The sequence below is a fragment of the Lytechinus pictus genome, chromosome 4, assembly GCF_037042905.1.
Source record: "Lytechinus pictus isolate F3 Inbred chromosome 4, Lp3.0, whole genome shotgun sequence".
In the NCBI taxonomy this organism is placed as follows: Eukaryota; Metazoa; Echinodermata; class Echinoidea; order Temnopleuroida; family Toxopneustidae; genus Lytechinus; species Lytechinus pictus.
The window spans coordinates 20,118,613-20,146,254 of record NC_087248.1 but is presented as its reverse complement, the minus strand read 5'-3'; the positions used below and the strand labels follow the sequence as shown (position 1 = coordinate 20,146,254).

Sequence of the window (27,642 nt, the reverse complement as noted above, 5' to 3'; positions counted from 1 at the left end):
ATTAACAAAGGATAATTCATCTGTGCTAAGCGGCCGACTTATGCCCATTACCCCCCGGGGGGGGGGGCACTTCCAGTGACGAGTGGATACCATGCACGACCATGGGGTCTCGAAAAGCACCCTAAACAAGTATTTTCCTTATTCTGAAAATGGCGTGTGAAACCCTACCCTTAACAAGTATTGGAAACAAAATGATACTCTTGGCAAGTATTCCCTGAATTGAACCCCTAAACAACTATTTAAATAGTTATGTCACGGACGTCGGTCGTCGGTTTTACCTACATCTTTAGTACGGCCACACCTACCACACCTCGCGCAAATTAATCGTACTCTTAACACGTAGTGTTGACTGTTGGGCAAAAAGTACATCCTTTATAAAACATATTTTTATACCCTCGCAAATTTGACCCTAAACACGTAGCTTTCCTAGCGAAATAGATACCCTTTTTTCATTATTTTAGTGTTTTGACACCCTTATTAAGTTACATACGTAACGTGCCCTATCTTGAAAAAGACATCCTTTTTACGTGATTTTTGGTCGCGCATGGTATCCACTCGTCAATGTAAGTGGCCCCCGGGCCATTACCATATTACTAACGATCTGTCTCCCCTTTAACTTTGGCATACAGTTCAAAGTTCTTCTCTTTAACTTTCAAATCTCTTAATGGTCATGCTCCAAAATATCTTTCTTAATAAGCAATGTACACTTTCCCAGTAAAGATCCCTTTGCTCTTCAAATAAAAATTTCATTACTAAAAAAAGCTGAAACAATTTTTTTGTAATAGGTCCTATTCAATCTCTGTCCCGCATGTGTGGAATTTCCTTCTAGCTTCCATTCATTTTCCCCCTAATATAACATCGCTCAGATCAAAATTAAAGGCCTATTTCATTAACTATGAAAAAAAAAACAAAGAAACAAAAACATCCAACATAACTCTGATTTCAGTTACTTTGATTTTTTTGTTTGTTCTTTGTACATTCCAAATACTTCATACATTGTAAAGTGATTGAAGAAAAAAATATATATTTATTGAAAGAGAGAGAGAGAGGGAACTCAAAATCATAATCAACATGATCAACACCCTCCTCGTCCTCACCATCCTCGTAATCATCGCCATCACCATGATGATGATGATGATGATGATGCATGGATCCAGCAGGGGGGGGTAATGGGGGTTGAAGGTGCGGGTACACCATGTACAATTTTCACCCCGCCAAAGAAAAAAGGCCGAAAATGCCCTTAGTTTGGAGTGATGACATTTTTTTAATTTTTTTTTTATTCTTCAACTTTTGTTCCTTGTCAGGTGTTTTTTTTTGCCAAATGCACTTAATTTCAGCCCCTTTTAACATTTTTATTTTAATTATTATTATTATTATTATTATTATTTATTTTTTTTTTTTGGGGGGGGTTATTTTTTATGGAGACCAAATGCGCCCTTTATTATTTGTGAATGATGACCCGCCCCCCCTTTTTTGCTTATTGTTTTTGTCAAATTTTGGGGACCCGACAAAGAAATCCTGGATCTGCGAATGATCATATCTTCATCTTCATCACCACCACCACCACTATCACTATCATCATCATCATCATCACCACCACCACCATCATCATCATCATCATCATCACCACCATCATCATCATCATCATCATCACCATCATATCATCAGCATCATCCATCACCATCATCATCATTATCGTCATCATCATCATCATCATTCATCATCACCACGTACCACCATCATCATCATCATCATCATCATCATCATCATCATCATCATCACCACCACCACCACCACCACCACCACCGTATCACCATCACCATCGTCATCGTCCTCCTTCTCCTCCTCGCCGTCGCCACCACCACCACCACCACCACCATGCACCACCACCATCACCACCACCACCACAATCATCATCACCCGGCATCATCATCATCATCTTCTTCTTCATCATCTCCTTCGTCATCTCCACCCCCGGGTATCCACCACCCCAATCACGCGCTAGCGCTCTTGTCTTAGCTTCGCTCTAGCTCCCGCGATCGCTCATCGCGCGCGGCCTCAGGCCAGCGCCAGTCGCTAGCGCTAGGCGGCCACATGCACAGCGAACGGTATACTAGTGCAGCAGTGAGACCGACGTCGACGAATTATTTTCTTTTACTGTAACTCTTACAGTGTAAGTAGTCTACCATTACTTAATTTTAAATTTTCTTGTTTGATAGCATTCTTACCTAGAAAAGGCAACAGAAGTATTTGTCATTTATTTAGTGAAGAATAATTTGAGATTATTTGATCCAACCGTAAATTTCCAACAAAGTTACTAAATAGCATGACACGAAAATTAATATATGGGACAATACAAAATTGGGACTGGCTGAAAGTTATCCACGTCAACATGCAGCATCGCATTGCCATTGGCATCTGCATCGGAGAACTCCCTGTGAGTCGCGGCGTTAGACTCGGAGTTTGGTTTGCTGCACATGGAAATTGCCCCTTTTGAAAATGTTATCTTTTGGAAAATCCCTTGAAGCTAAAGGTTCATTTTACCGGTACCTCTCTCTCTTACTCTTAGGTGATCCCTCCACTGTTTTGGAGATTCTCAGAGACGAATCAATTCCAGTCCGATAATTTAGGGATTCAACATCAGGTTGGAGCGGTGGTCATGAATTTTACCGTACCGTACTTAAAAATCTGCTGTTTAGGAGGAGTTTTGTATATATTAATATGGGTTCCTATGCTATAGACAGCTGGCAGCCTTCTGTTTCGAGGAGTCTTTAAACATTTTAAATTAAAAAAAAATTTCTCCTCGTACACAGACGGGTTGCGATCGTGCAGCCGCCATTAGGGGGTTAACAATTCAAAATCCCCCCCCCCCCCTGACGGGGCTCATCGATTTTTGTCTTTATTTCACAGAAATTATAAAGATCTGGACCAAAATAAAGATTATTATTCCGTTTTGGCATGAAAATGCACCAAAACTGGAAAGAATAAACTTGAAAAGAAAAAAACAGTGACTTCTTCGGCTGTAGCGCTACTCCCACTTCCCTGCTTCATCCGAACTTAATACATTAAGTTATGGCCATTGAGTCCCTGTACAGATCGAGTGAACTTCGGTCTCTGTAATTGGTGAGTGGAGCCAATGGAGTTCAGCAGAACAACCAATTTAACAGAGACCGAAGCTTTTGGTCGAGGGGTCCTAAAGCTACGCACCACTAATCGCGCACTCTTGTGTGTGGAACTGTGACTGCAGAGCGACAAACGATTCCTATTCAATTTTTCTACAGAGGCTGCAGTAAATTTCTATATGCAGAGAAAACCCACAACTGTTTGGAATTTTTCTTTCTATAATAATAATAATGTGAACATATTTTAGAAATTGAGGCACAGGAAATACTATTGTTTACATGATAAATCGAGTGCGTAGCCTTAGGACCCCTTCTACATCGGGCGGCAAAATCAGGAGGTGTTCAGAAAACACGGCAGGATTTCTGTATTACATGAGTTTTTCGATATTTTCTTCTTGGTTAATTAATGATCTTTAGAATGTTTGCCACAAATTAGTAAAAGATAATTTGTTCAAATATTAAAATTGGCATAGTTTTTATCATTTGAAAACAAAGTGCGTAGCTTTAGGTCCCCCCATCGTACAATACTTTCTGATTTTTTTTGTCCTCTAGTTACACAAACGTAAAATGGATGACGGCCATTATAATTGCCTTTATTTGGCTCGTAATGGTGGAGCAAACAACCGCCGCTTCACTACAGCGTCTATGGAGAAAGGGTGTATTTTTGCACCCTCCTTGATTACTCCTAAATTTTGATTCTTGAAGGGGGGAAAAAGGAAGAAATGATTGAGATAAATTTATATTAAATAGCTTACCACCTTTCTGAAATATATGCCAGAAAATCATGAATTTTAATGACAAACAGATCAGGGCCAGCCAGGTTCTTCTCTCGCTCGATCGCCGTCAGCTCCTACAGCTGAGCATATGGACGCGCCAGCAGATTGGCTTGCACGTTCGTACGCTCAGCTGTAGCTGCGCTGACGGCGATTGAGCAGTCGAAGAAGAACCTGGCTGACCGTGATCTGTTTGTCATCAAATTTCGCTATTTCCTGGCATATTTTTTTTTGAAAGGTGGTTAGCTGAATGTATTTGATATGAAATTATCTTTATTATTTCTTACCTTTTCCCTTGATTATATGAAATTTTTGCAACATATTTTGATTCAATAAAGAAAAATAGAGTATTGTTATGCATTTCTAGTTGGGTACCGGTACATCTTTTAAAACATTACAAGGGTGCAATGCTCTCAATCCATGTACATCAAAACTTATTGAACATGTATGTAGGCCTACATATTGTTGGTGGGCTGTTAAAGTGTTAACCCCTTTTAATTCAAACCTTGTTAAACCTTCAGTTTTTAATTATTTTAGAATTATGGCAATGATGCTGACCTCATATCAGAAAACAGCCCCGTAATTCCTTCAAAGTTTTAATTTTTCTAGATTTAACTCTTTGTCTCTTTCTCAGCACTAAGGTGCATTTACAAGTAAGAAGAGCTTTCGCAGAGCTGTTCTATAGAATTTTTTTTTAAATTTTGAAATATATTGTGACAGTGTGGTTTTAACAGTCCATGACGTTAAATATTTATGACACAGACGCTGGATGGGATGGGATGGGTGACTGCTGTTTTCCGTGGTGGTAGACTCCATGTGCAGTCCATTTTTAACTTTCAGTGATGGCTGATTACTACAAGATGGGTCATTTTGAGAGTGAGAAATAATCGATTCCCCCCCAAAAAAAAAGAAGAAGAAAAAAATAACAAATCAAATCAAGTTTCTTCATGGCTTGCTGGTTTCTCAAGAAGTTGTGATAAAATGAAAAAACAATTTTTAAACAAATTTGAACAAACCATTTGTATATTAGGCCAGCGACACTGACAAATTCTGGGTGATGTCCTTGTGTATTTAGGGCTTGATCCCATGGGGTTAATTAGAATTTTGTAATTTCTTATTAGCAGATTAGTTTCATTTTATCCCCTTATATTTTAGGACATTATGAGGCTGAAACCAAAATGTGTTTTGCTACTGGTATTGCTGACTCTGCTTGGAATTACACTGCTGTATCATTATCATGGTGAGTTTATTGTAACAGTTTATCTGAGGGTTGAAATGGTTCTTGGTCTCCTTTTTCTGTCTGGTCTCAAATTCTAGTTCGTCTGCAACAAGTTTGTCTCCTACTGCATTGGTCTAATAGCGTGTTAGCCAATTTACCATTTTATCTAATTTCCATTTGGTCTGTACCTATTATGTCTACTATTCAACTAGTCTTTAGATGAACCGTTCATGAATCAAATAAATAAGTAAATGAAATAATATAGGATTTGTATAGCCCACGTATCCACCTTACTAGGTGCTCAAGGCGCTCCTATATTACCCCGGCCAAGCTAGTCTACTGGTGCGTACAGCTTTTTGAGGAATTACTTCCTGCCGGTACCCATTTACCTCGCCTGGGTTGAGTGCAGCACAATATGGGTGAATTTCTTGCTGAAGGAAAACACGCCATGGCGTGGGATCAAACCCACGTCCTTCAGATTGAAAGACGAGAGTCTTAACCACTAGACCACGACGCCCCCACAAATGCATATTCATTTGACACGGTGCAGAATGAATAGTTGACAAATTGGGAATAGACCGCCTGGGTATTAGACCAAATGAGAATTAGACTTGGTGGGTATTTGATCAAGTGCAGTGTACATGAAATGATTATTGACCAACTTGAAAGTAGACCAAATGGGTGTAGTTCATGCGGTATTAGATTATACTGAGAAGTGAGAAGTATACCAAGTTAAAATAAACCTATCTAAGTATGTTATTTTTACACTCAGGCTTAAATTCTGAACTCAGATTCGATAATACAGTGTATATACTTTCATTTGGTCTAAAGTTATGTTTTAATTATGGATAGCCAATCGTGTCGGGTATCTCTTACAGTGCAAGTTCAGCTTGCCAGCTCTTTGTACATGTCCATTCATAACTGATTGGAAATAACAGCTGAAATAGTTCATCATTAAATATGAGGAAAGAGCCAAGTTAACATAGGAAACAAAGTGTAAATGCAATTTCGAAATTTTTCAGCCTCCTGTAATTTTGACACAGATTTAGTCAAACTGACTTCATAACACGGCCTCAGTTTCATTTGTATTTCCTTTCTTCATATTTACAATATTTGTACCTTGATTTAATTTTCTGTGTTTAATCCATGTAGGGAGTCTAGGGACAATTTATTTTGATGTGTGCATTATAAAAGAACCAAGTATTATTATTATTATATATTTAGTCATGTGAAAAACACTTAATTCCTAATGTTTGTCTCTAATACTTCCATGATCAGTTGCCATGGATAACGAGATACCCGGAGAACTGTCACGACGTGAACGTCTTCTCCTCCAGCAAGTTACAAGGGATCCAAACAGGATCGTCCACTACAATTACCCAATCTCAAACGAGGCCAGTGTCAGCAGGGAACCTATTGATATCAGCGTTGAGATGCCGGCTTGGCAGGTAAGTACATGTAGCCCCCTGGTTGTGAAGGATGGGGTGTGGCGCTGAGTGGAGAATAGGCCCTATGACGGTAAATCGGGGGTGGCTCTGGACTTGATCAGCGTATGCCTAGGGAATGTTTCATCAACGTTTATCATCCAACAAGTTATCTGACATCTTTCCTCGATTGTGATTGGCTGAGAAGCACTGGTACTATAGTAACTGTTGGAGAAAACAGGGAAGTGTGTTATGAAGTGACTTGTCAAATGTTTTATCTAACAAGTCCTCCTTTATCCGATACTGGCCATAGTAATAGAGTACCGAAGCGATGACGTCAGTTGCCATTATGTCATGGCGGCCTGGTTCTAAACAAATGAACCGCCGAACGAAAGCGTGTTTCGCATAGGAGAAAATGGCTGGTATCAAAATTTTTCAGACGAGCGAAAGTCATACAAATGTGTACAGATGATCGTCAGCTGCGACTCTGTTTAGAACCAGCCCGCCATGACACCATGGCAACTGACGTCACACTTTGGTACTCTATAGTGCTTCTCAGCCAATGAAAATGAAGGAAACTTGTCAGATCTGACCACTTGTTGGATAAAAAATGTTGATGAAAGTCCCCAGGACTTGTCGGGCAGTTTTATCCAACAAGATCTTTCATGGTTGTCAGAGTTGGCAGGTATGTATCTATCTAAAACAGCTCCAAACTGTGTACACTAGAGACAGTGACAACTTCATTAGTTAACCTGGGTTGGAGTTTCCCTGCCCAAGTGGGAAATACTGGGAAAAACCGTTAATGGTGGGAAGCTCTTAACATGTACAGGGAGGTTCAGGGAAGTTGAGAAACACCGGGGCCCCGTTGCATAAAAGTTACTACTATGGTAACTTTGCCATCCAATGGTAACCACCATGGTAACGCTGATCAACAGCCAATCAACATCAAGGATTCCACGCAAGGTACCATTGGATGGCAAAGTTGCCGTAATGGTAACGTTTATGCAACAGGGCCCTGGGAGATAACTGAAAGTATTCAAGAAGTCAATTTTGTGGTATTTCTCTCCATTTCCAACTATTTTCCAAAAAAATTGTTGGCGCAGTATTAACTGGTATTTACCACCATAAGTTCCCACTCCGGACATCCCTGCTTTAAAGAGTAATTACGATATTATCACAATTAAAGGCAATATAATTTGTGTGCACGTCTGTTGTCCATGCATTCTCGTAATACAGGAAGTTGATAAGCACATTGTCGTGGTGACAGGATTTAGTCAGAAGAAGGCATACGTTGGGCTAGGATTGATCGCGTCTGTTCAGGCTCATATGCCGGTCAAGAAAATCATTGTCTACAACTTGGGAGTCCATCCAAAGATAGTTAAGCAGGTAAGGTAAAGATGCAATGAATTCGGGACAGAGTGAATCACCTGCCATATATACAGTTGAGGCCAGAAGTTTACATACACCCAGGAAATTCAAAGAAAAGTTGACACTTGCCACACAACATCAAATTTACTGTATCTTATAAAATATTTGTGGTATCATGACAAATTCGATATCAAACAATTGAGTATGTCATGCCCCTTCATCACAGTGATTTGTCATCAGGAGCTGAACAATATTTAAATGTCATTTTTTCCTTTAAAAATCTTCATATTTTAGACAAATTAGAAATAAAAATTTGACAAAAACATTTCATATTTGTGCTAGTTACTTCTCAACACAAACATTTCAGATTACACTCTTTTGTTCAGTGGTGACATATCATGATAGAAGATGTAATATAAATCATAAATTTCACATTTATGTATTTCTATGAAATGTTTGGAAATGTAATAACAAACAATAGAATACATTTGGCACAAATATTACCTTTTTTCTTCAAAGAAAATTCCACCTGAAATATGCTTTAATCCCTACGGCATCCCATTCATGTGAAAGGGCTTAACACGCACTTTCATTCGATACCAAATTCGTCATGGTAGTACTTATATTTCTGAAGATAAAGTAAATTTTACAATGTTTGGCAAGTGAACAAATTTCAATGAATTCCATGGGTGTATGTGAACTTTTGGCCTCAACTGTATATTATATATATTAGGATAGTCTTGATGCATACCTGATGCACAAGGGAAATTTCCATGATTTTTGGTGTATTTTGTCAGAAGAGACCCTCTATTTAGTTGATCAGGGAGAGTTGCGGTTAAAGGTATGAGATAAGATATAAATATAGAAAAGAGAAGACAATTTTCAGAATGCCACCACAGGTTTAGTACCGATGTACTTGGGAAATTGTATGATTAAGTGTAATATGTAGTTATGTACCAAAGAAAATATTCATTTGCGCGATGGTTCAACTCCACTAACTACCCCATACTCTGTCTTTTAATATACGTACCTACATGTACTTTTCATGATGTTCATTATTCCATTTGTCTACTGACCTTCTATTAATTGACCTTTGACCTTTCTCCACAGATGGAGCAGATGTGCAATGTTGAAGTGAGGAGGTTCAACTTCACTAACTACCCCAAACATGTTGCTAAGACTGAAAACAAGGCTTGGAAGATATTCGCTCTCAGGGTGAGATGGCTATTTATGATTTAATTTGATATACTGTGATATAATTATGTTAAGTGCTGGATATTTATTAAAGTATTGTATACATGTATACATATGCATTTATGCATTTTCAAAACTGTCAAATGCATCTTTCTCCCATTTGTCCTCGCAGATGCTTATAACGCTTATAATTTACTTGCTTAATTTACATACAAAGTATGGGAGCTCTTTCAATTTCAGCTTTTTTTTAACACTCTTCAGTTTTTTTTCAGCACCCCAGCACCCATCCATATACTTTTCCCTTTGTCTATTGGTAACTGTGTTTCTTTGTTACATTCTTTCATACTGATCAGGAAGTTCTCAAGGAATATGGTGGATTTTTCTACGCCAGCCCTCAGGTCCGCTTCCGCGCTCCCATCAACTTCATCATCCCCTACATCCTGAAACACGATGGCCTCATTGCGACGACCAACCCCCAAAACCTCAGTGTGGAGGTCACACACCCTGACCTCTACACCTTCCTACGCACCAGCCCCGCCCGCTTCACCAAGGCCCACCCCAACGCTTTCATCGCGTCAGAGCACATGTGGATGGCCATCAACGGGACTGTGGCGGAGACCAAGTTCTGGAAGCCTCTGCTGGAATGCGCTTCAAACTGGCGCTGCATTGGACCCCACGGCTCTACGTGGAGCGACATTGAGCCGAATGTGAACGACACAAAGGCCCACACGCATCGCTACGACATGTCGGCGGTCTCCCTGCTTCTCTATCGCCACTATTACGATGCGTGGCATAGCGATGCGAGTATGAACGCGATCCTGAAGCGTATCGCTGATGTCATTTATCACTTGGACCTTCACGACTACCTGTGGGCTCATTATTGTAACCCGCCCAAGAAAGAGATCGACTGCTCGATAGAGAGAAAACTTTGCTGAATCTCTAGAACCTGCCATATTTTATAACCATATCATCCTCAATCTTAGATTATTCCACAAATTGCAATTATGTTATACTGATCAAGGGCCAGTTTCATCAAACTTGTTACAATAACAAATTTGCAATAACAGTTTAAAGCTACTGATATCATTCAATTTGTTTGGCTGATAATGAATGTGTTATAGAAATTGTGTATTTATATATTATAACATGTCTTTAGGAAACTGGACCTAGGAGCCCATTGCAGAAAGAATTGTAATCAAACTCAACTCCAAAAATCAAATGCACTTGATTTTTAAACCAACTACTAAGTTGTATTTGGGATTTGTGCTTGATTTTTAAAAATTGCATTTAAACCACAAAATCTTTCTGCAACAGGCGTGTAGACATTGTTTTTTTTTTGTAGAAGTCTGAAATCAGAATGTATGCTTGAATTGTACTGTAAAACACCTTATTTAGATTATGGTTAATCGTTAGATATTTTTTTATGGTGGTTAAGAAGATACACTACAAATAGTTTTGAAGAATTCTTTTATTATGTTCATTTACTGGTGCTTCCTCCCGGGCTCTTTCACTTTATAAAATATTTTTTATTTTTCGGTTTTTTTTATACGATCTGACTTTCCGATTGACTAGGAGTATAGTCAGAAATACCTTATACCATGAACATGCAGCTCCCCTTGAAAAATAACAAATGTTGAATAATTTTCTTTTCTCAAATACTGACATTTTATGGCTCATTTTGGTGTTATGCTACAAATCTACAACTGCAAACTAGAGCATGTCTTTTCTTTGTTACCAAGTCAATCGAGTATGAAATGTGTAAATTTCATAGAGTCGTAAAAGCTGCCAATTTGAATGAACCCTTGGTGTCTGGCTGATTATGCTACCTGCCCACAGACCCCTGTCTGCATATATCGTCGCCTTCCCGCACAAATGCCGTTAGCGCGCACTGCTCGTCGCCTTCCCGTGGAAGGGTCGTTACGGTGCAGTGAACAGTACGCGCTAACGGCCTTTGTGCAGGAAGGCGATGCGCAGTCCGCGCTAACAGCCCTTTCGTGGGAAGGCGACGCTAACGGCCTCTGTGCGGAAAGGCGACGATATGCAGGTTTGGTCTTCAACGGATTAATCATGAAAGTGCATTAGATAATTCATGTGTTATCAGTATTATATCAGTATTATTTAGTTATGAATGAGCTTTGCATCAATTTCATCGATGTTTGTTACCAAAGATTAGCAGTAGGCAGCATCCTTGAAGTGAGAAATTATTAACATGATTATATTCCTCACCAAGAATCAGGAAGCTCTTGCAAGCCTATACAATATTTTTATGAATTAATTAATTTTTTTTGGGGGGGAGGAAGGGTTAATTTTGTGAAAAATTGGTTCTTGTTAACTAAAATGGTTGACCATGGAGATGAATGTGGATTAGATCGACATTTGTCTCACGAATATGTGAAAATTAAAAAAAGGAAATGAAAAAATGGGGAAAGGTAACCTCACGCCCCCCACGTAAACAGCATTTTACGACATTGTGGTATTTACTTTTTTTTGGGGGGGGAGGGTGGATCTGAAAAATTTTATGATCTAGTACTGCCATTGGTTTGATTACAATGACAACGATATTCTCATTCATGTAGTATATGTAAACAATTGTTATTTATAGAAACTTTGTATATTTACAGTTTAAAAATGAATCAAACATTAAATAACTTTCCAGGACCATTTCAGTATAGCTATACTTCTGTAACCATGTGTATTTTTTTATTTATTTATTGTAGACAGGGTCTATCAAACTTTGTTTTGGTTTTAAACTAGTCTGTATTTATGTTTAGAACAACTTATATTAGAGGGTAGATATGCCGCAATTATGAAGAGATTTAGTGGACCTCTGTCTACTACAATATAAAAAAAATAAAAAAAGTTTTAGCTTGTCATTATATTGCTAAATTAGAATACGTGTATTTATTACAAATACGTGTAGTACATGTATGTAATCTTTTCTGATAAAAAATTTAAATCAGAATTCTTGTTGTATGTACATTCTAATCTAAATGTCTGTTCTCCAAAGAAATAAGTGCACTTTAAATCAGTACTATGCAGTAACTTCATATTGATTATGCAGTATTAAATGATTGTATTTTTGTATTGATTGTAATTTTTTGTAGTCAACTGTATTATTTTATGACATTTAGGTATTCAATTTTGTACATTCCAAATGCAATACATCTATAATTATTGTGATTATTCCAAAAGAGTTATCTTGATATGTGATGAGTAATTAATTTATATTTCCTGGTATTTATGAAATCAATTGTTATGTTGATTCGATTGAAATGAAATAAAATGAACTAGAAACTTTGACTGTTCATGTGGAAGAATTTGTTAAACATAACTTTCAACAGTACAGATTATATTATCAATAATAGTAATGATGATGGTGGTGGTTATAATGATGGTAATGATGATGATGATGGTGATGATGATGGTGATAATGGTGATGGTGATGATGTTGTTGATGATGTCGGTGGTAATGGTGATGATGGTAATGGTGGACTTGCAGTGGTGATGATGGTAAAAATGACTGATGAAGGAGGTGATGGCGGTGATGATGGTAAAAATAATTGTGATTATGGTGATGCTAGGCTTGATAGTGGTGATAATTGATGATAATAATAGACCTACCATCAACCATGGACATGATGACAAAGATGAATGATGAGTTCTGTGAGTTGTTAATCAGCCCAAAGAGGATGGATAACGAAGAGGTGTCACTGTTACAACAAGTTTAATTAGAAACATTCAGACACAAATAATGAACCGAAAAAAACAAAAAAATGTGAGAAACAGAGAAAATGATGCGCGCCATCTTCGATGAATTATCACCACAAAATGGCAGCTTCCACAACAGAGTGTGTGCAGACCGCGACTGATCGCTGTCTCTGAAGAATTTATTTATTCTTTGTCTTCCCTCTTGTTACTGTATGTCGATGATCATGGCTGCTGTAGCAGATATCACAGCACACCTCAGAAAGACAATTATAAGCTTGAGGAATACAAATGCTATTGAGAAGTCTTGTAGAATTCGAACCGTTTCATCACTTTCTTCACATTTCGATTCGGCTGCCAGTGCCAGCGCTAGCGAGAGGAGCGGAAGCTCTGGCGGGGACCTGCCCGCGAGAAACGGATCAATCTTGGTGTTGACGAGAAGCCCGATTCAGGTTCCATCTCGAACTCAAAGACGATGTTTGCACTCGGTATTGTCTTCCCAGCATTTACATCATCCACCGTCAAATGGTTTGTATTTTTAGTAAAGGTATGAATTAATACCTAATAATAGCAAAATAGGGCAAGGCGTTAGCCGTTAATGCTTTTTTTGATGATCCGTGATCATGCTGATTTTGACTTGCAATTTTCATTTCAAATTCAATTCACAAACTGACAAAACGTCAAAACAATAGTGTCTTCATTCTAAACAAGAGGAAGTTTAATGATTATAGAAGTGAGAAAGGGGGAGAGAGTCTAGATTTGTATGAAGTTGTGAATTTCATTTTCAATTTGAATAAAAAACAAAAGTTGAAATGGTCTACTATCTAATAATAGTCTAAATGATAAATAAGTGCCAAGGCGGCCAGCCGCCATAGAGAGAGAGTCTAATTAAAATCTGCTCAACCAAATTCGTCTAGAAATATGTCATCAAGTCACAAGTGCTTTTATTTTTTTTATTTTCGAAATTCACTAATGTCAGTTTGGAAGAATTGACTGTCTTGAGTGCTATAGTACTGTATTGTTATCCACTTGTATTTGTAACTGAAAAGAGGGCAGGATTTTATCCACTCAAGCCAGGGTTCATTACATGCCGCTGTGCACAGAAAAATCAAGCCATAGAAGTTGTGTTGTGGATGCCAGAAGTGGCGTTGCAGCACGCGCGTCCCACTACGCGCGTCCCACTAGTGAGAAATCCACTGCCAAATGCGGTTCTGTGTGCGAGGTTAGTATACCCGGTACTAATACTAACCTCACACTAGTGTGAGTGGATTTATCCTATTTTGGACTGGTTCCCTGTCTGATAAAAAAGTATAGAAAATTATGAAGTGAAACAAATAAAAAGAAACATGAAAATGTAAATGGCTAGATGGGTCAGAGAGACAACTAATATGGCTTCAATTGACTCGGTGAGTGATCGATTGAGCCATCAACTCTGCAACTGCTTTGAATGACAAAAGCCAAGACCTTCTTCTGGAAACAGTACTGGCCACCGTCTGGTGTATTGTCGTACTGGTGGCAGCTTAATCATCGGTAATCATGTTGTCATTGAAACAATTGCAATGGTCATATTTTGTTTTTTTTATGATTAGTCGTACTATATACCAGTGCGAAAGCTGATAGTGATTTTCCGGGCATTGTTTACGTATTTGGAAAAACCCTCACAACTGGTCTGACAGCCACTCATATTTCAGTGCTGTGTGTACTGCTTATGTTATTCTTTTGTTTAATATATTATGAATTTTTTCTCTGTTAAATTATCAAATTTTTCCAATGTAGTTCATATATCAAGGGGCCTGGCTTCGAAAGCTCACATGAGGTACAACAAGAGGAAAAAGGGTAGGTAGCATTCACAAACATTGTACTTTAAAATTATACAATGTCAAGGGTTTTGCATTTTTGAACTTTTCATTGTTTCCTTTCATACGCCCTACCAGTAAGCCATGAATATACATGTATATTGCATAAAAGTCGTTTTAAAGTTATTGTCTTGTCCAATGATATCAAATGTTCCCTTTCTAGCTTAAATTGGTAGAAGTCTTTTATTGTGAAACAAAGCCAATCTTTCTTTTATTGACCTTCACGTTTATATTTCTAAGTTTCATTACTTTTTTTTTCCCACAACATCACAATAAGTTTGACCCAGTATATTTCAAATAGTTTGCATATAATATACTTTGCTCTAAAATGTATGTCAGCAGTATTGATATCAATCAATGTCTGCATGATTCAACAATTATGTGGCTAAAAATAATTGAAAGAAAAAAAATATTTTAACTTTGCATATTCTAGTTGCTCAATTATTGTCTTCTAACTACATTTTGTTATAGCTTATTGTGCACATTTATTCACAATATTGATATTTTTTTATCAAAAAAGAAAATTGTAAATGAAATTCTATTTGGTATTAATCCAGTATTATTATGCTTGAAATATTTCAGAAAGGTAAAATACTCTGCTCTTGTACCACAAATACTGCTCTTTATCCTTCAAAGTGCTGCGTCATCTCATAATTTCTTCTATCAACAATCTGCGGCTCCCTTAAATGAATTGCATTTATATTGTTTTTAATGCATAATTGCATTTTTTCTACTTTACTGTTTCTTATTTTAGTATCCAAATTGCGAGGTGCCTTGATCATTCCTTGGAATGGATTGTGCACATTAGAAATGGAGTTACTATTGTGATTGATATTGTTATTATCTTGTTGCTGTTTATTATCATTATCAGTATCATTATCATCAGTATTATTGATATTTTTTATAAGTATTGGTATAACCCAGGGGCCGATCCAGGATTTTCCGAAGGGGGGGGGGGGGGACATTTTGTAAAAAAAAAATTCTTCACTACCAAATCAAGGACACATTTTGTTCTAGGGAAATTTTGAAAATAATGATCCTCATTTGCTTATGCACGACAAAATCCTCTTAAAAATTTCTTGCCTCTCAAACGGGGGAGCACGGGCCAGATGAGCCACAACCTGGCACAGCCTCCGGTATACCCTGTATATATTTTGTATTGTGTAGGTGTAATATAAAGTTTATTTTGGTATCCATGCAGCACCAGTAGATCTGTTTCAAGGATTAGACCCTTCCCAGCCCAGATTAGGTTTTGAAAAAGTCAAGGAATTAGAAACGTGAGTATCATGAATTCCTGTTAGCACCCCACATTCAGGTGACATTAAAAAAGGTCAAGTCCACCCCAGAAAAATGTTGATTTGAAATAAAAATAAAGAAAAATCAAAGTAGCATATTAACGCTTAAAATTTCATCAAAATCGGATGTAAAATAAGAAAGTTATGACAATTTAAAGTTTTGCTTATTTTTCACAAAACAATGATATGCACATCTCAGGGACATTCAAATGAGACAGTCGATGATGTCCCTCACTCACTATTTCTTTTGTTTTCTATTGTTTGAATCATACAATATTTCATATTTTACAGATTTGACAATAAGGACCAACTTGACTGAACCATATAGTATTAAACAATGATAATTCCAAATGTTCAGGGAGGAATTAATTGTTGTTTCACTTGACAATGAGGAGAAAATAAGAACATTTCATATAATAAAATACGAAAGAAATAGTGAGTGAATGATGTCATCAGTCTCCTCATTTGCATACCAACCAGGATGTGCATATAATTGTTTTGTGAAATTAAGCGAAAACTTTAAAATGTCATAACTTTCTTCTTTTACGTCTGATTTTGATGAAATTTTCAATGTTATGCTCGTTGAATTTTTCTCTTTAATTCAAATCAACTTTTTGTTGGGGTGGACTTGTCCTTTTAGAAAGTACAGCATGGGAGGCCAGTTGTATTCTTTAAATTATTTCCTTCTATTACATACCTCATGCTTTTTATGCCATCTATTAAAAAATGCTGATGGTATCCCCATGATGATCTGTTATTCTGTTTGTTAGGTGCTTAAGACATGCACAAGCACTTATTACTCTGGTCATCAGATTTAGCCAGTCATTCTTGCATGGAATACTCCCTGGGGGGAGTATTCCAGCCAGTCAATTATCAGTTTGAAATTTTCATTACTATTGTGAGCTTTAATGGCTACTTACTTGAAGATATGTAAACCTGACTGAAAACAGATTGTTCTCTTTTCTGCCGTTTCTTTCAAAGATACATTTAAATGCCAGTACAATGGTCTTTGAAGACACGATGATAGATTCATGTTCATAATATCTTAGCAATTCAACAGAAGTTCTGTTTCTATTTATAAATGGCTATTCGTATAAAACTTATTTGTCAATTTGGTGCAAGTTTGAAGTTGATTCTTCTTTTTTTTTTGCAGAGCTAATGATACTGTTAAGAAAATATTCAGCTTGGAGTTTGGCACTGGGGTGAGTGGTACATTACAATCAATGTTCTAGCTAGAGACTCGTTTAGTGGTGGTCGCAATATCGCGACAACACAAAGTTTTGTTTAAGCCGAGTTAGTTGTCTTAAAGCCATTATGGATTAATATCATGTTGTAGCAATCTGGCATTGCCAAATCTTTGGAAATAAAGTAATATTTATCAAATGTAAGAACGCTTTTAATATTGAAAAGATAAAAGACAGAAATCAACAGTTGTAACTGCAACTACAATTCCTCTTTGCAAGGGATAGTGTTTGAAACATTTTTCATTTGAAATTAGTTGTGGTCGGAAGCAGTGTTTTATCATGATGATGGATGGGTGGAAATCTTCTGTGAAGGTTTGGCCCAACCACTGCCATCCACTGTATCTTTATCACTGATTACAGTAATAATTATATTTTTTTTCCTTCAAATTTTGCAACTAAATAAAAACAGTGACACATATTGACACATGCTTGTATAATTCAGTATGAATGAAAATGTGCTGGTTCCCACTTTCTGCATACGTTTATAATTATGGACCAAAATCACTTCTGCACTTCAGCAAGGAAAAAAAGAGGATTTTAATTTCTCATCTCATTTAGCTTATTAAATAATAGGTCACAGGTCGTCATGTGCACATTAAGATTCTGTGTAGCGGTATGAATAGCGAGTTATTAAAGGTAAATGCTAGTTTTGGTAACGATATCAAAATGAGTTCTTACAGAATCCAATGAAATGACCACCAAAGTGTCTGTTTGTATAAATAAAACGCATGTGCCAAAGGATTCTGGAAGAAATTGTGTAATTGCTGAGAAATCAGCAAATAAGCACAGGATTCGGGTAGAGCGTCGGGCCCGACGCTCAAAGCAATAATTATACACTGTCCAACGTGCGCTTATCTGTGTTGGGGAAGTTCAGTCTGAACATTTTTCAGCGTAGATTTCAAGATTTCACAAAGTTCAGTTTATGTAACTGTACCAGATCTAGATCCTCAATGATATACTGACAATTAAGCCTGGTTTTACAGACTTTCTCATGAAATCAGTGTTTACTGCAACTACTGGAATTTCTCTTTAAGTGTGTATATCAACGTCTTTTACTGTGTCTTCTGCTATTGAAAATCACTGCTAGAAATGCACTTATACTATTTACATGGTTACATTGCTCTTATGGCAACTACGGTACTATGGTAAACAACATGACTCCGCAGGTAATCACAATCAAGAATTCCATGCTGTATGGAGTAGCAACAATGTCAAAGTTACTGCAGTTATAAACTCTTTTATGAAACAGAACCCAGCAGTAGAAAAATAATATGTTCAAGTGAAAGAAAGAACTGAAAAAGGAAGAATTATCACTTACTCTGATTTATATTTTCTAGTTTTGTTTAAAAAAAACCCCAACAACTAAAAAGATACCTGTGTAGTATTTTGTTTTAGAATATATTTTTGTAATAAAGTACATGTCATAACATCATTATACAACAGTTCTTGAAGACAAGCACTTTTTTTTGGGTGAAATATACTATTCCACATCTAAATGCAAATATGTCCTTTTTTATGGGTTGTATTATCTATCATCATAATGTAAAATTAAACTCTGTTGTTAAATGCGTCCCTAACCTCCATCCGTAATATCATGGAGGTAGCTACCTCCATGGTAATATGCAAATGACATGGTTTACAGGGGCCGCGGAACCGGGGGGGGGGGGGGGGGGGGGGGGGGGGGGGGCAAAACCGTGTACAAAAACGTAAAATTTACCATATGATTGTGATTTTTAGCATGGTCAGCCCCCCCACTTTGAAAACCGTTCTGCGGCCCCTGGTTTATATGTATGTAAGTCATCATCAGCAGTGCAGGCTGTACTATTAAATCTAATAGTTATATCATATCAAGCCACATGATTTCTTTGACATGCTGGTTTCCTGGAAAAAGGTCATTCCCCTTTCCTATTAAAGGAGAATGAAACCATGGCAACAAGTAAGCATGTTTGAACCATAAAAATCAAAGAATAAGTTCAATGAAAGGTTGGAATAAAAAGAAATAGGACAAAGAAGGAAGTTATGAGCATTTAATGTAGCAATCATTGATACCAATAGAGATCCTCAAATTGGCAATGCAACCATGTATCACACATGAGCAAGTCTCCTCTTTGGACACTGAAAGTATACCTGAAACATCTATTTTGATTCATTTTATTGATAGTTTGAACTTTTGACATCCATTCTTGATTTTATATAATGTGTGAAACCTGTGGTACATACTACAGGCCTTCTGCCCCTCCCATACCCCCCCCCCTGATCTACAGTTAAAGCTGATAAAAGTGACAATGTAAGTAAAATATGTACAAATGTAGTAGTGTGACATAAGTGGTTGTATTGTCAGTAGTGGATGTCCATTTTTGAACATTTAGTGATCTCAACATTTAAATGCTCATAAGTAGCATGAGCATTGATCCTGCATACATGTAGTACGTATTAAACAATTCTCATTGTTGCTTTAGTTGAATGGATATTTTGCAACATATCTGATGGCTTCATGGACATCTCCGTTCATTGATTGCAGTCAATACTTTTGCACACATCAAATTTTACACCACAGAAAAGAGTAGTTCCTGATTATCCAAGCATAAACATGGTATCAATTTTTTTGGGAGTAGATGCTATTTCAGGACATGATATTTAATGACAATATTTTTAGCAGACTGACAACTTTGGAGGTGTAAAGATTTGCTTTGCCTGACTCATTTAGTATAAACACACAAATTATTTTTGATAACATTTTTCAAAGTAGGCCTATTTTATTATTCATTATTGGATGCTACCTTTCACAACCTCCATGTACGACCAAAATCTGCAACATTAGATAAGGCTTGAACATTGCAGTCAATGGGGAAATTTCCAGGGCTCCTTTGAGCATCACAAGGACAAAATCGCCCTTTTAAAAATAAAGCCCCATGTAATTTTTCACTTGTTTTGGTGCATGAGTATGAATAATAATTCATATAATTACCTAACTTTGTTTTGTTTCAGACTGATTTGCATAAGATGAGGAGGAAGCTGACCCAGGATTCCGTGAGAGATAAACCAGATGAGAAAGACGACTTGGCTGTTAAAAGTAAGTTAAGTGGTCAATCCTCTATAGAAAGACTCTTTAAAAGAGTGATGTTTTATATCTGAAGGGCATAGTGTGAATACATCTTATTGTGCTTTAAATTATTATCAGTGTGTTATTATCATTATAATAACAATTATGATAAATATATAGCATGATTCGAATCCAGTGGGACTTTTTTGCCAGAGGATACAAAGGACAACTATTGTTACCTTAGTTTTAGCACGAGCTACCACTTTATCAGCTGCACTGCCACTGGGGGTGTTGTGGTCTAGTGGTAATGACTCGTCTTTCAATCTAAGGGACATGGGTTCTATTCGTAGCCATGGCACGTTTTCCTTCAGCAAGAAGTTTACTCACACTGTGCTGCACTCAAGCAGGTTAGGTGAATAGGTACCCAGTAGGAAGAAATTCCTTAAATGCTTCAGCGCCTATAGGTAGCCGAGCTAAAGCCGAGGTTATGTAATTGCATGCTGGGAGAATATATTTTGGAACTGAAGTGGCTACCCTGGGTAAATATACCGTTATTGTATATATTATCATTATTATTATTATTACCTAGTGCATTTTAAGAAATTAATTCTACCAGGTACCCATTCATCTCACCTAGGTCAAGTACAGCAAAATGGGTACAATTTCTTGCTGAAGGAAAACACACAATGGTGTATTATATTAAATCATTATTATTTTTATTATGTGGTATGTTATTTGATAGATCACCTCTTAATTTTGTCAAGATTTTCTTACTATTTTTCTGCATCATTGTTTGAGTATTCATAAGCTGATCTCCAATGGCCACGCTCTGATCGGCCACAGCTCGCTTTTTTCATTGAATGGAACTGTGTGAATTGAAGAGTGGATCAACCAATAATTCATAGAAACCAAGGCTCAGAATGTCCCATAATTTTTTTTTTCTTTGCGTAGACCTTAGAATTGTGGTATATGTCAGATGTAGTTTTTAGAGAAACAAGTTATACATGCTACACATGTACTGAAAGTTTCGTAATAATTTTGATTGAAAGGTTAGATTTGAACCACAAGACCAGGCACAGCCCTTAATCTTTGGGCGGAGAAAGTATGTTAGCTCAGTCATAGAGTGTTGGTTTTGCAATCCGCTAACCTGCATTTGATTCCCTCTTAGTGCTCGAATGCCCTTCTGTAGGTCATTTATCCTCACTATCAGGTCCCTTTGAGAGGACTTTAAATCTTTGGTCCTTGTAAAATCTGCATGTTTTGTTTTCATTCTCTTCTCCACCCTCTCATGTTTAAGCAATCAGGAGCTTTCTTAGCAATTGGGTGAAAAAAATTACCACCTTCAAAAGAAATATACTCTTCATCCTTCTCAATTATTTGATATCAATTTACTGAGATCACATTGAAGCAGTGGCGGATCCAGGGGGAGGGGGGGACTTCCGGTTTGTCCCCACCCCCCCCCCCCTTTTGAGAGCCATACTCAAAATTTTTAATGTAAATGTGCTGTTCTTACACAAGTGTGTCCCCCCTTTGAAATTCACAGTGTCAGCATATATAGTTTCAATTTTTAATGGGAATACGTATGTCGTTCAAACACAAGTAAGGACCTTTTTTTTCCCGTCAAACTTTCCTCGGGTAAAATGTAACCCCCCCCCCCTTTTGGAAAATCCTGGATCCGCTCCTGCATTGAATGAAATAAATCTGCTAAGTACAAAGTATATAGTAGAGGATAGGCCCTATTCATTCTTTACTTTTATGTAGCTTAGCATATATTATTATATATTATCAAGGTAAAAAATTAGGAAGTTACATGTAGTCTGTTTTTATGTTCACAGTTGCCACCATCACTGAACACATAAGGGCCTTAGCACCACATGTGGAAAACAATAAAAAGGTAAGTTTACTAGTGTATTGTATGCTTAGTGTAGTAAAAACAAAAACCGAAGTAAGTGCTTTATTTTGTATGGATGAGAATTGAGAAATTGTGTTTGCTTTGGTCCTGTCTTTGAGTTGCATTCGCTTCATGTCATGACAGAGCACAAAATTAAATTAGGCTTCTTGAAGCTTTTTCCTGAACTCTTGTCAGAACATTCTTTTGTAGACAATTATGTTCAGGAAATTAGATGTGCTCTAAATGCATTGTTTTCATTTCAAAGTTGAATATATCAATGTGTTTATAAATTTCTACTCTGCCTTTGTTTACTCTTGTGTAGCTTCCATGCTGTAGTTAAAGCTCAATTAATTTTTGTCTGCTTTTTTGCCTGCTTTTTTGCCTGCTACTTGGGAGATATTTGCTAGACTTTCTATTCCTATTTTTTCTACCTCATGATGAAAAAAGGAAATGCAGGGGGAAGTGGGGGGGGGGGGGGGACACAAATGTATGAATTCATTGGAGCATCTGCTACCCCTTGGCACTGTAGTGTTTATGCAAGTCCCTTGCACACCTACCCTTGCTTCCGTGGTTAACTTTGCATGCTATCCAGGCTCATTGATGGAGGCGTTATGTTAGCATTATGAAATGGATAATAGTTCAACCTGCATAAGTGTTCAGTAGGTGGACTCGCCAGAGTGCAAGCAAGACAGGATTTTATATAGAGGATGTGTTTAATATTTATTCCATCAAAGTCAAATTTTCTTTTAATAGTTGGACAATATTCTGTGGACCCAGGAGATGTGATTTCAGCAGACTCACTGGTATCATATTCTTTAATTTATACGAAGAGTATACATTTATTTATTTGTTTTATTGTCAGTTTTATTTAATCAAGTTGGCCATATCAGCTATGTAAACCACTATCGTTGAGGGCCCTGAAATAAAAATAGATTGGAAAATAGCGTTCAACATAGAAACTCCGAACTCAGAGTAAAATCATAGAATGCGAGAAGTTACTAAACAATATATGATAGAACTGAAAAGAAATCAGTGGACGCTGAATGAGGAGCTGTGATTGGCTGCCAAGGTTAACAAAATTAGGCCTAGAAGACAGCCGTTAGGTCAGTAACAAGTAAAATAACCAAGTCTTGCAAACTCCTTCTGGTGACACAGAATGGGGTCAATTAGATGTATGCTGTCTCTAAGCAAGGGAAGGTGCATGAAACTCAAGAGGGCATGGTAGACCCTAGACAGCTGGCAGCCGTCTGTTTCGAGGAGTTTTTCAACATTTTTTTATTTTTTAAATTTCTCCTCGTACACAGACGGCTCACTATCGTGCAGCCACCATTAGGGGGTGAACAATGCAAAATCCCCCCAACGGGGCACATCGATTTTTGTCTTTATTTCATGAAAATATTGAAAAAGAATTGAACCAAAATAGAGATTATTATTCCGTTTTGGCCTGAAATGCACCAAAACGGGGAAAATAAACTTAAAAGGGGAAAAACAGTGACTTACTTCAGCTGTCGCGCAACTTTACTTCCCCGTTTTATCCGAGCTTAAGTACATAAACATATGGCCATTGAGTCCCCTGTACAGATCGCGCTAGAACTTCGGTCTCTGTATTTGGTGAGTGGAGCCAACGTAGTTCAGCGGAACAACCAACATAACAGAGACCGAAGCTTTTGGTCTAAGTAGACCCTTAAAATGTCTTTATTCTTAACGTTGTTGTTTTAGTTTATACATGAATGTTACGTATCATTCAGGTATGAATATTTGCGCCAATTAAACTGTGAAATAATCTCCTTTAAAAAACCCATTGCTTTGTGAAATGGAAAGCTATAAAAATGTGAAGTTGCCAGGACTCTTTCATTTTCATTTATTGGTAATTTTATCTCTTACTTTCAATTTTATCTTGTGAACATTGTTTTCCTTTAATACTATGTGTGTAATGGAAAGTGGAAAATAAATTTGAAAATGAATTTGAAACTTGAAACTTATTTTCAGGAAATACTTATGACATCATTGCACACCATTACATCTCTACCAAGTCTTTCACTTCAAAGATTATCCATTGACCAGAGAGATAGCGCCCTCTAATGTAAAAAAAAAATGCTTGACTTTTAATAGACGCCATTTTTCCATGCATGGCAAACGTGTCTTTTCTTGGATATGTACATCAAAAAATGTCCTATCAAAAAATTAACAGAAAAAACAACAGCTTATAATATAGCTGACGTAATGCTAAAAAATGCTACTTTGAAAACGACTGCATTCACATTTCACAAAACGGGGGATAAAACATTGACTTTCTCTTTACTTTTTGTTATTGTAGTTAGGCCTTTCTGACATGGCAGGTGATTGTAATTATGTATCTTATGGAAGTCGCTCGGATATTCTCAAGTACATTGATTGCTCGTGATTGAAAATTGACTTCAAGTGAAGTGAATTGCCTTTTCCAGTGATACAAAAGAAAGTAAATTGCAAAAAAAAATTGAGTTAATGCTATTTGAACACAAAGCAGATTTGATACATGTGAGGTACAGAACGATAATTCATTTCCTGGATTTATTATTTCCGTGGTTCCAGCCTTGGCTGAAGTATGTAATGTTATATAATAATAATGGTCTTTATTGATCATCAAAAAACATTCGTTGCAGCCAAAGGCTGAATTGCAAATGCTAGTACAAGGTAAAAAAAAAAGACATGTAAATTGACAAAAAACGCAAATATACAAACAAGTTATATATTATATATGGATAAAAAATACATATGAAACAGCCAGTCAATACGCAATAAAAAGTGACCTCCATTCGACCTTGCAAAGGTAACAAGAAACATAAATATGTGGCAATATGGAATTAGGTTGATCAAAAATCAATAAGTATTTAACACGTGTGGAACGGAAACGGTAAGAACAACAGGGGAAAAAGAAATGCGTAACAATCGGCATAATCGTTGAGTAGCATTGTGGATTATTAGATTATAAAGAGAGCAATAAATCGGTGTAATCGAACAAAAAGGCGGTTAACAAGGTCGAATGGAGCACTGAAACATAATAGATTGTTGGACATGCATCAAAGTTTTAACAACAGTACAAGTCCGGCCCAGCAACAAGCCGACCCGAACGAAAAGAGAACCGAAATAAGCATAGCACTTCAAACTTTCAATTCTCCATCCATTCAAATCAACCACAGTCGTGGCGGACTTGGCTTACAAGAAGAGAGAAGGATAGGGAGAATGGAGAAAAAGATAATTGGAAGAAAGAAGAAAAAAGATATAGGAAAGAAGAAGAGAAAGTAAAGATAGATGCAATGCCAACAATATATTCAATTTTACATATAACGAGTACAACATGCTATTAAAAAAAAAACCTTAAAAATGTAAGAGACAAAATTGCAACACTTCTATCCTGTTTTACTTCACTGTAATTGCACTACGATGATTATTATGATGTGAAGGGAATCATAACAGTCACACTTAAATCTGAAATTGACCTAGTTGAGTTGTTGACCAAATTTGTGAAACATGCCCCTCTGCTGTTTTAAATACTCTTTCGAAGCATTTTGTATTTTGTGCATGATTTGCTACCAATCTCTTCCGCACAGTTTATCATCTTCCTCTCATTTCCAAGACATTGCAGCAAGCTCTTTGTTATATTCAATTTGCAGTGCTCGTTTGTTTTACTTAGTGATTTGTGTTAACTCATATGATGTGTTTTAGTAATAACCAATTACATTACATCTAAATCAAACATTCATGTTCAATTCAAGTATATCAGGTGGCCTGGCTTTAAAAAGTAGTATTGCATCATCTGCATACAAATTACTTTTACATTTGATATATGATACTGGTTAAGGAAGAGTACTCATATACACATAATGAACAGCAGTGGCCCTAAAATTGAGCCTTGGGGGACACCATATTCAATAGGTCTCAGATAGGTATGAAATTTGATTTAAACCATCCACATTGCATGTTTCTCACTCTGCATTATTTCAAATACTAAAAAATAATTGATGGTATTGATATACAGTGTACCCATAATGTGACCTTCATTTCATCTTCTTTAATCAGTTACATCAAGCACGGTAATTGAGTTGAGTACTTCGGCCTGAAACATGACTAATTGAGGCACAGGAAATTTGAATTTTTACAGAAGATATATAACCGTCACCAATAGTGCACCACTTTTTGAATTTTCTAATAGTTTAGTAGGTTAGGGTAGTATAAGGGGGTTACCAATGTTTCTGTTAGAATCACCTTTATTGGTATCAAACATTTTATAATTTTACTAGGATTCCGTCAACAAAGTGCGTATGCTGAATGCAATCGACCGACGGCGCAAGATGCTCAAATACCTGAGGAAGCGCAACTACGCGCGCTTCGAACGGCTCCTGCTGGAGCTCAACTTGACCTGGACTCCTCCGCCGGACTATTACGTCAAAAAGACCAGGCGCTCCATGGAGAAGAAGGCGGTGGTCAAGGAGGGCTATATGAAGAAACAGCAAGCGCTGAAGGAGTTTGAGGAGAGATGGAGGCAGGAGAAACTCCTGGAGATTGCCAAGTTGAAGGAGGATCTTGGGAAGGAGCTGACTGAGGAGGAGAGTAATCTTTTGTTAAAGAGTAGAGAGGAGACAGCTCTATAGGCCTCTGCTCCTAGAAGAGATAACGTGAAAGATGAACTTCATCAAATGATGATATGTCCTTGTGTAGAGCCACTTTATGTCTGTCAGATTTTGGCACCTTGTGCTCCACAATGTGCACCCAGCTTTAATTGGCTGCCAGTGAATGATAGTATTGTGTAGGACTGCTTTGCAATAAGGGGGAACACTCTGCATATCAGCCGATGTGTCAGAGTTGTAATTACTGAAACAGCCAAAGTAAGACTGCTCTGGTGTGAGACAGGTATATGTACAGTTCAAAGAATTACCAAAAGATGCAATATCTAATTAGTATCAAATAAAATATATAGGTGAATTCATTATTTTATTTTTTTTGTTTTGGGATTTCTACTGGAAACAATCCTTGTAATAGTATCAGCACAGTCTGTTCTTAGTTGCTTGAACAAAAACTTAATCATTGGTATGGGCTAAATTAGCTGGAACCTAGAGTGGGGGGTCCTCAGAAAATCATTGAAAGTACTGCAATACCATTCACATGTGAAATCTTAAGATTGGAAAATGACAGATTTTTAGATAAAACCATTACCCTTTTGTCATCTCTGCCTCTGAGATTTTCAGTGTAATTACTTTATTATAAAATATCTGATGTAAAAAAAAGTAAAGAAAAGATAAATTGTAGTGTGAAGTTAACCCCAAATTTTACAAACGAAATAGTAATAAAGTATGCATAAAATGATACAGTTTAAAACCAACATATTCCTATGATTGAGGTATGAAACAAGAAGCTTTCTTATATACTTGAATGATGAAGCCTTGCAATCATACATTGTCTGTGCAGTGGATGATGAGCTTGATATTTTGCAAAATTATGGATTTATTAAAGAGAGGGAAATGAAATTCA

At 37.0% G+C, this 27,642-nt stretch overlaps 2 protein-coding genes across 4 annotated transcripts; both read left to right on the top strand.

Moving 5' to 3' along the window:
• Window positions 1-1,996: 1,996 nt before the first annotated feature.
• Window positions 1,997-12,400, top strand: LOC129258328 (uncharacterized). Of its 3 annotated transcripts, none has more exons than XR_010293397.1 (7): window positions 1,997-2,173; window positions 5,051-5,135; window positions 6,393-6,562; window positions 7,775-7,924; window positions 9,017-9,121; window positions 9,454-10,942; window positions 11,145-12,400. XR_010293397.1 is itself a non-coding variant. In XM_064098577.1 (6 exons), exons 2-6 carry the CDS (start codon window positions 5,057-5,059, stop codon window positions 10,033-10,035), a joined length of 1,086 nt encoding a protein of 361 aa, XP_063954647.1. In that variant the 5' UTR covers window positions 2,085-2,173; window positions 5,051-5,056; the 3' UTR covers window positions 10,036-12,400. The 3 variants fall into 3 exon arrangements, 1 of the variants encoding a protein (XP_063954647.1); XR_010293396.1 differs by having other exon boundaries at window positions 2,085-2,173; window positions 9,454-11,005; XM_064098577.1 differs by having other exon boundaries at window positions 2,085-2,173; window positions 9,454-12,400.
• Window positions 12,400-27,642, top strand: LOC129258876 (small ribosomal subunit protein uS15m-like). Its single transcript, XM_054897115.2, has 7 exons — window positions 12,400-13,333; window positions 14,582-14,641; window positions 15,863-15,938; window positions 17,110-17,158; window positions 20,189-20,273; window positions 22,079-22,137; window positions 26,415-27,642. Exons 1-7 carry the CDS (start codon window positions 13,021-13,023, stop codon window positions 26,763-26,765), a joined length of 993 nt encoding a protein of 330 aa, XP_054753090.2. The 5' UTR covers window positions 12,400-13,020; the 3' UTR covers window positions 26,766-27,642.

Coding starts and splice junctions, on each gene's coding strand:
- LOC129258328 (XM_064098577.1), top strand. CDS start 5,057: ATGAGGCTGAAACCAAAATGTGTTTTGCTACTGGTATTGCTGACTCTG. Junction 6,563..7,774: donor TTGAGATGCCGGCTTGGCAG/GTAAGTACATGT, acceptor CTCGTAATACAG/GAAGTTGATAAGCACATTGT. Junction 9,122..9,453: donor GGAAGATATTCGCTCTCAGG/GTGAGATGGCTA, acceptor CATACTGATCAG/GAAGTTCTCAAGGAATATGG.
- LOC129258876 (XM_054897115.2), top strand. CDS start 13,021: ATGTCGATGATCATGGCTGCTGTAGCAGATATCACAGCACACCTCAGA. Junction 14,642..15,862: donor GTACAACAAGAGGAAAAAGG/GTAGGTAGCATT, acceptor GTATCCATGCAG/CACCAGTAGATCTGTTTCAA. Junction 20,274..22,078: donor AGACGACTTGGCTGTTAAAA/GTAAGTTAAGTG, acceptor TTATGTTCACAG/TTGCCACCATCACTGAACAC.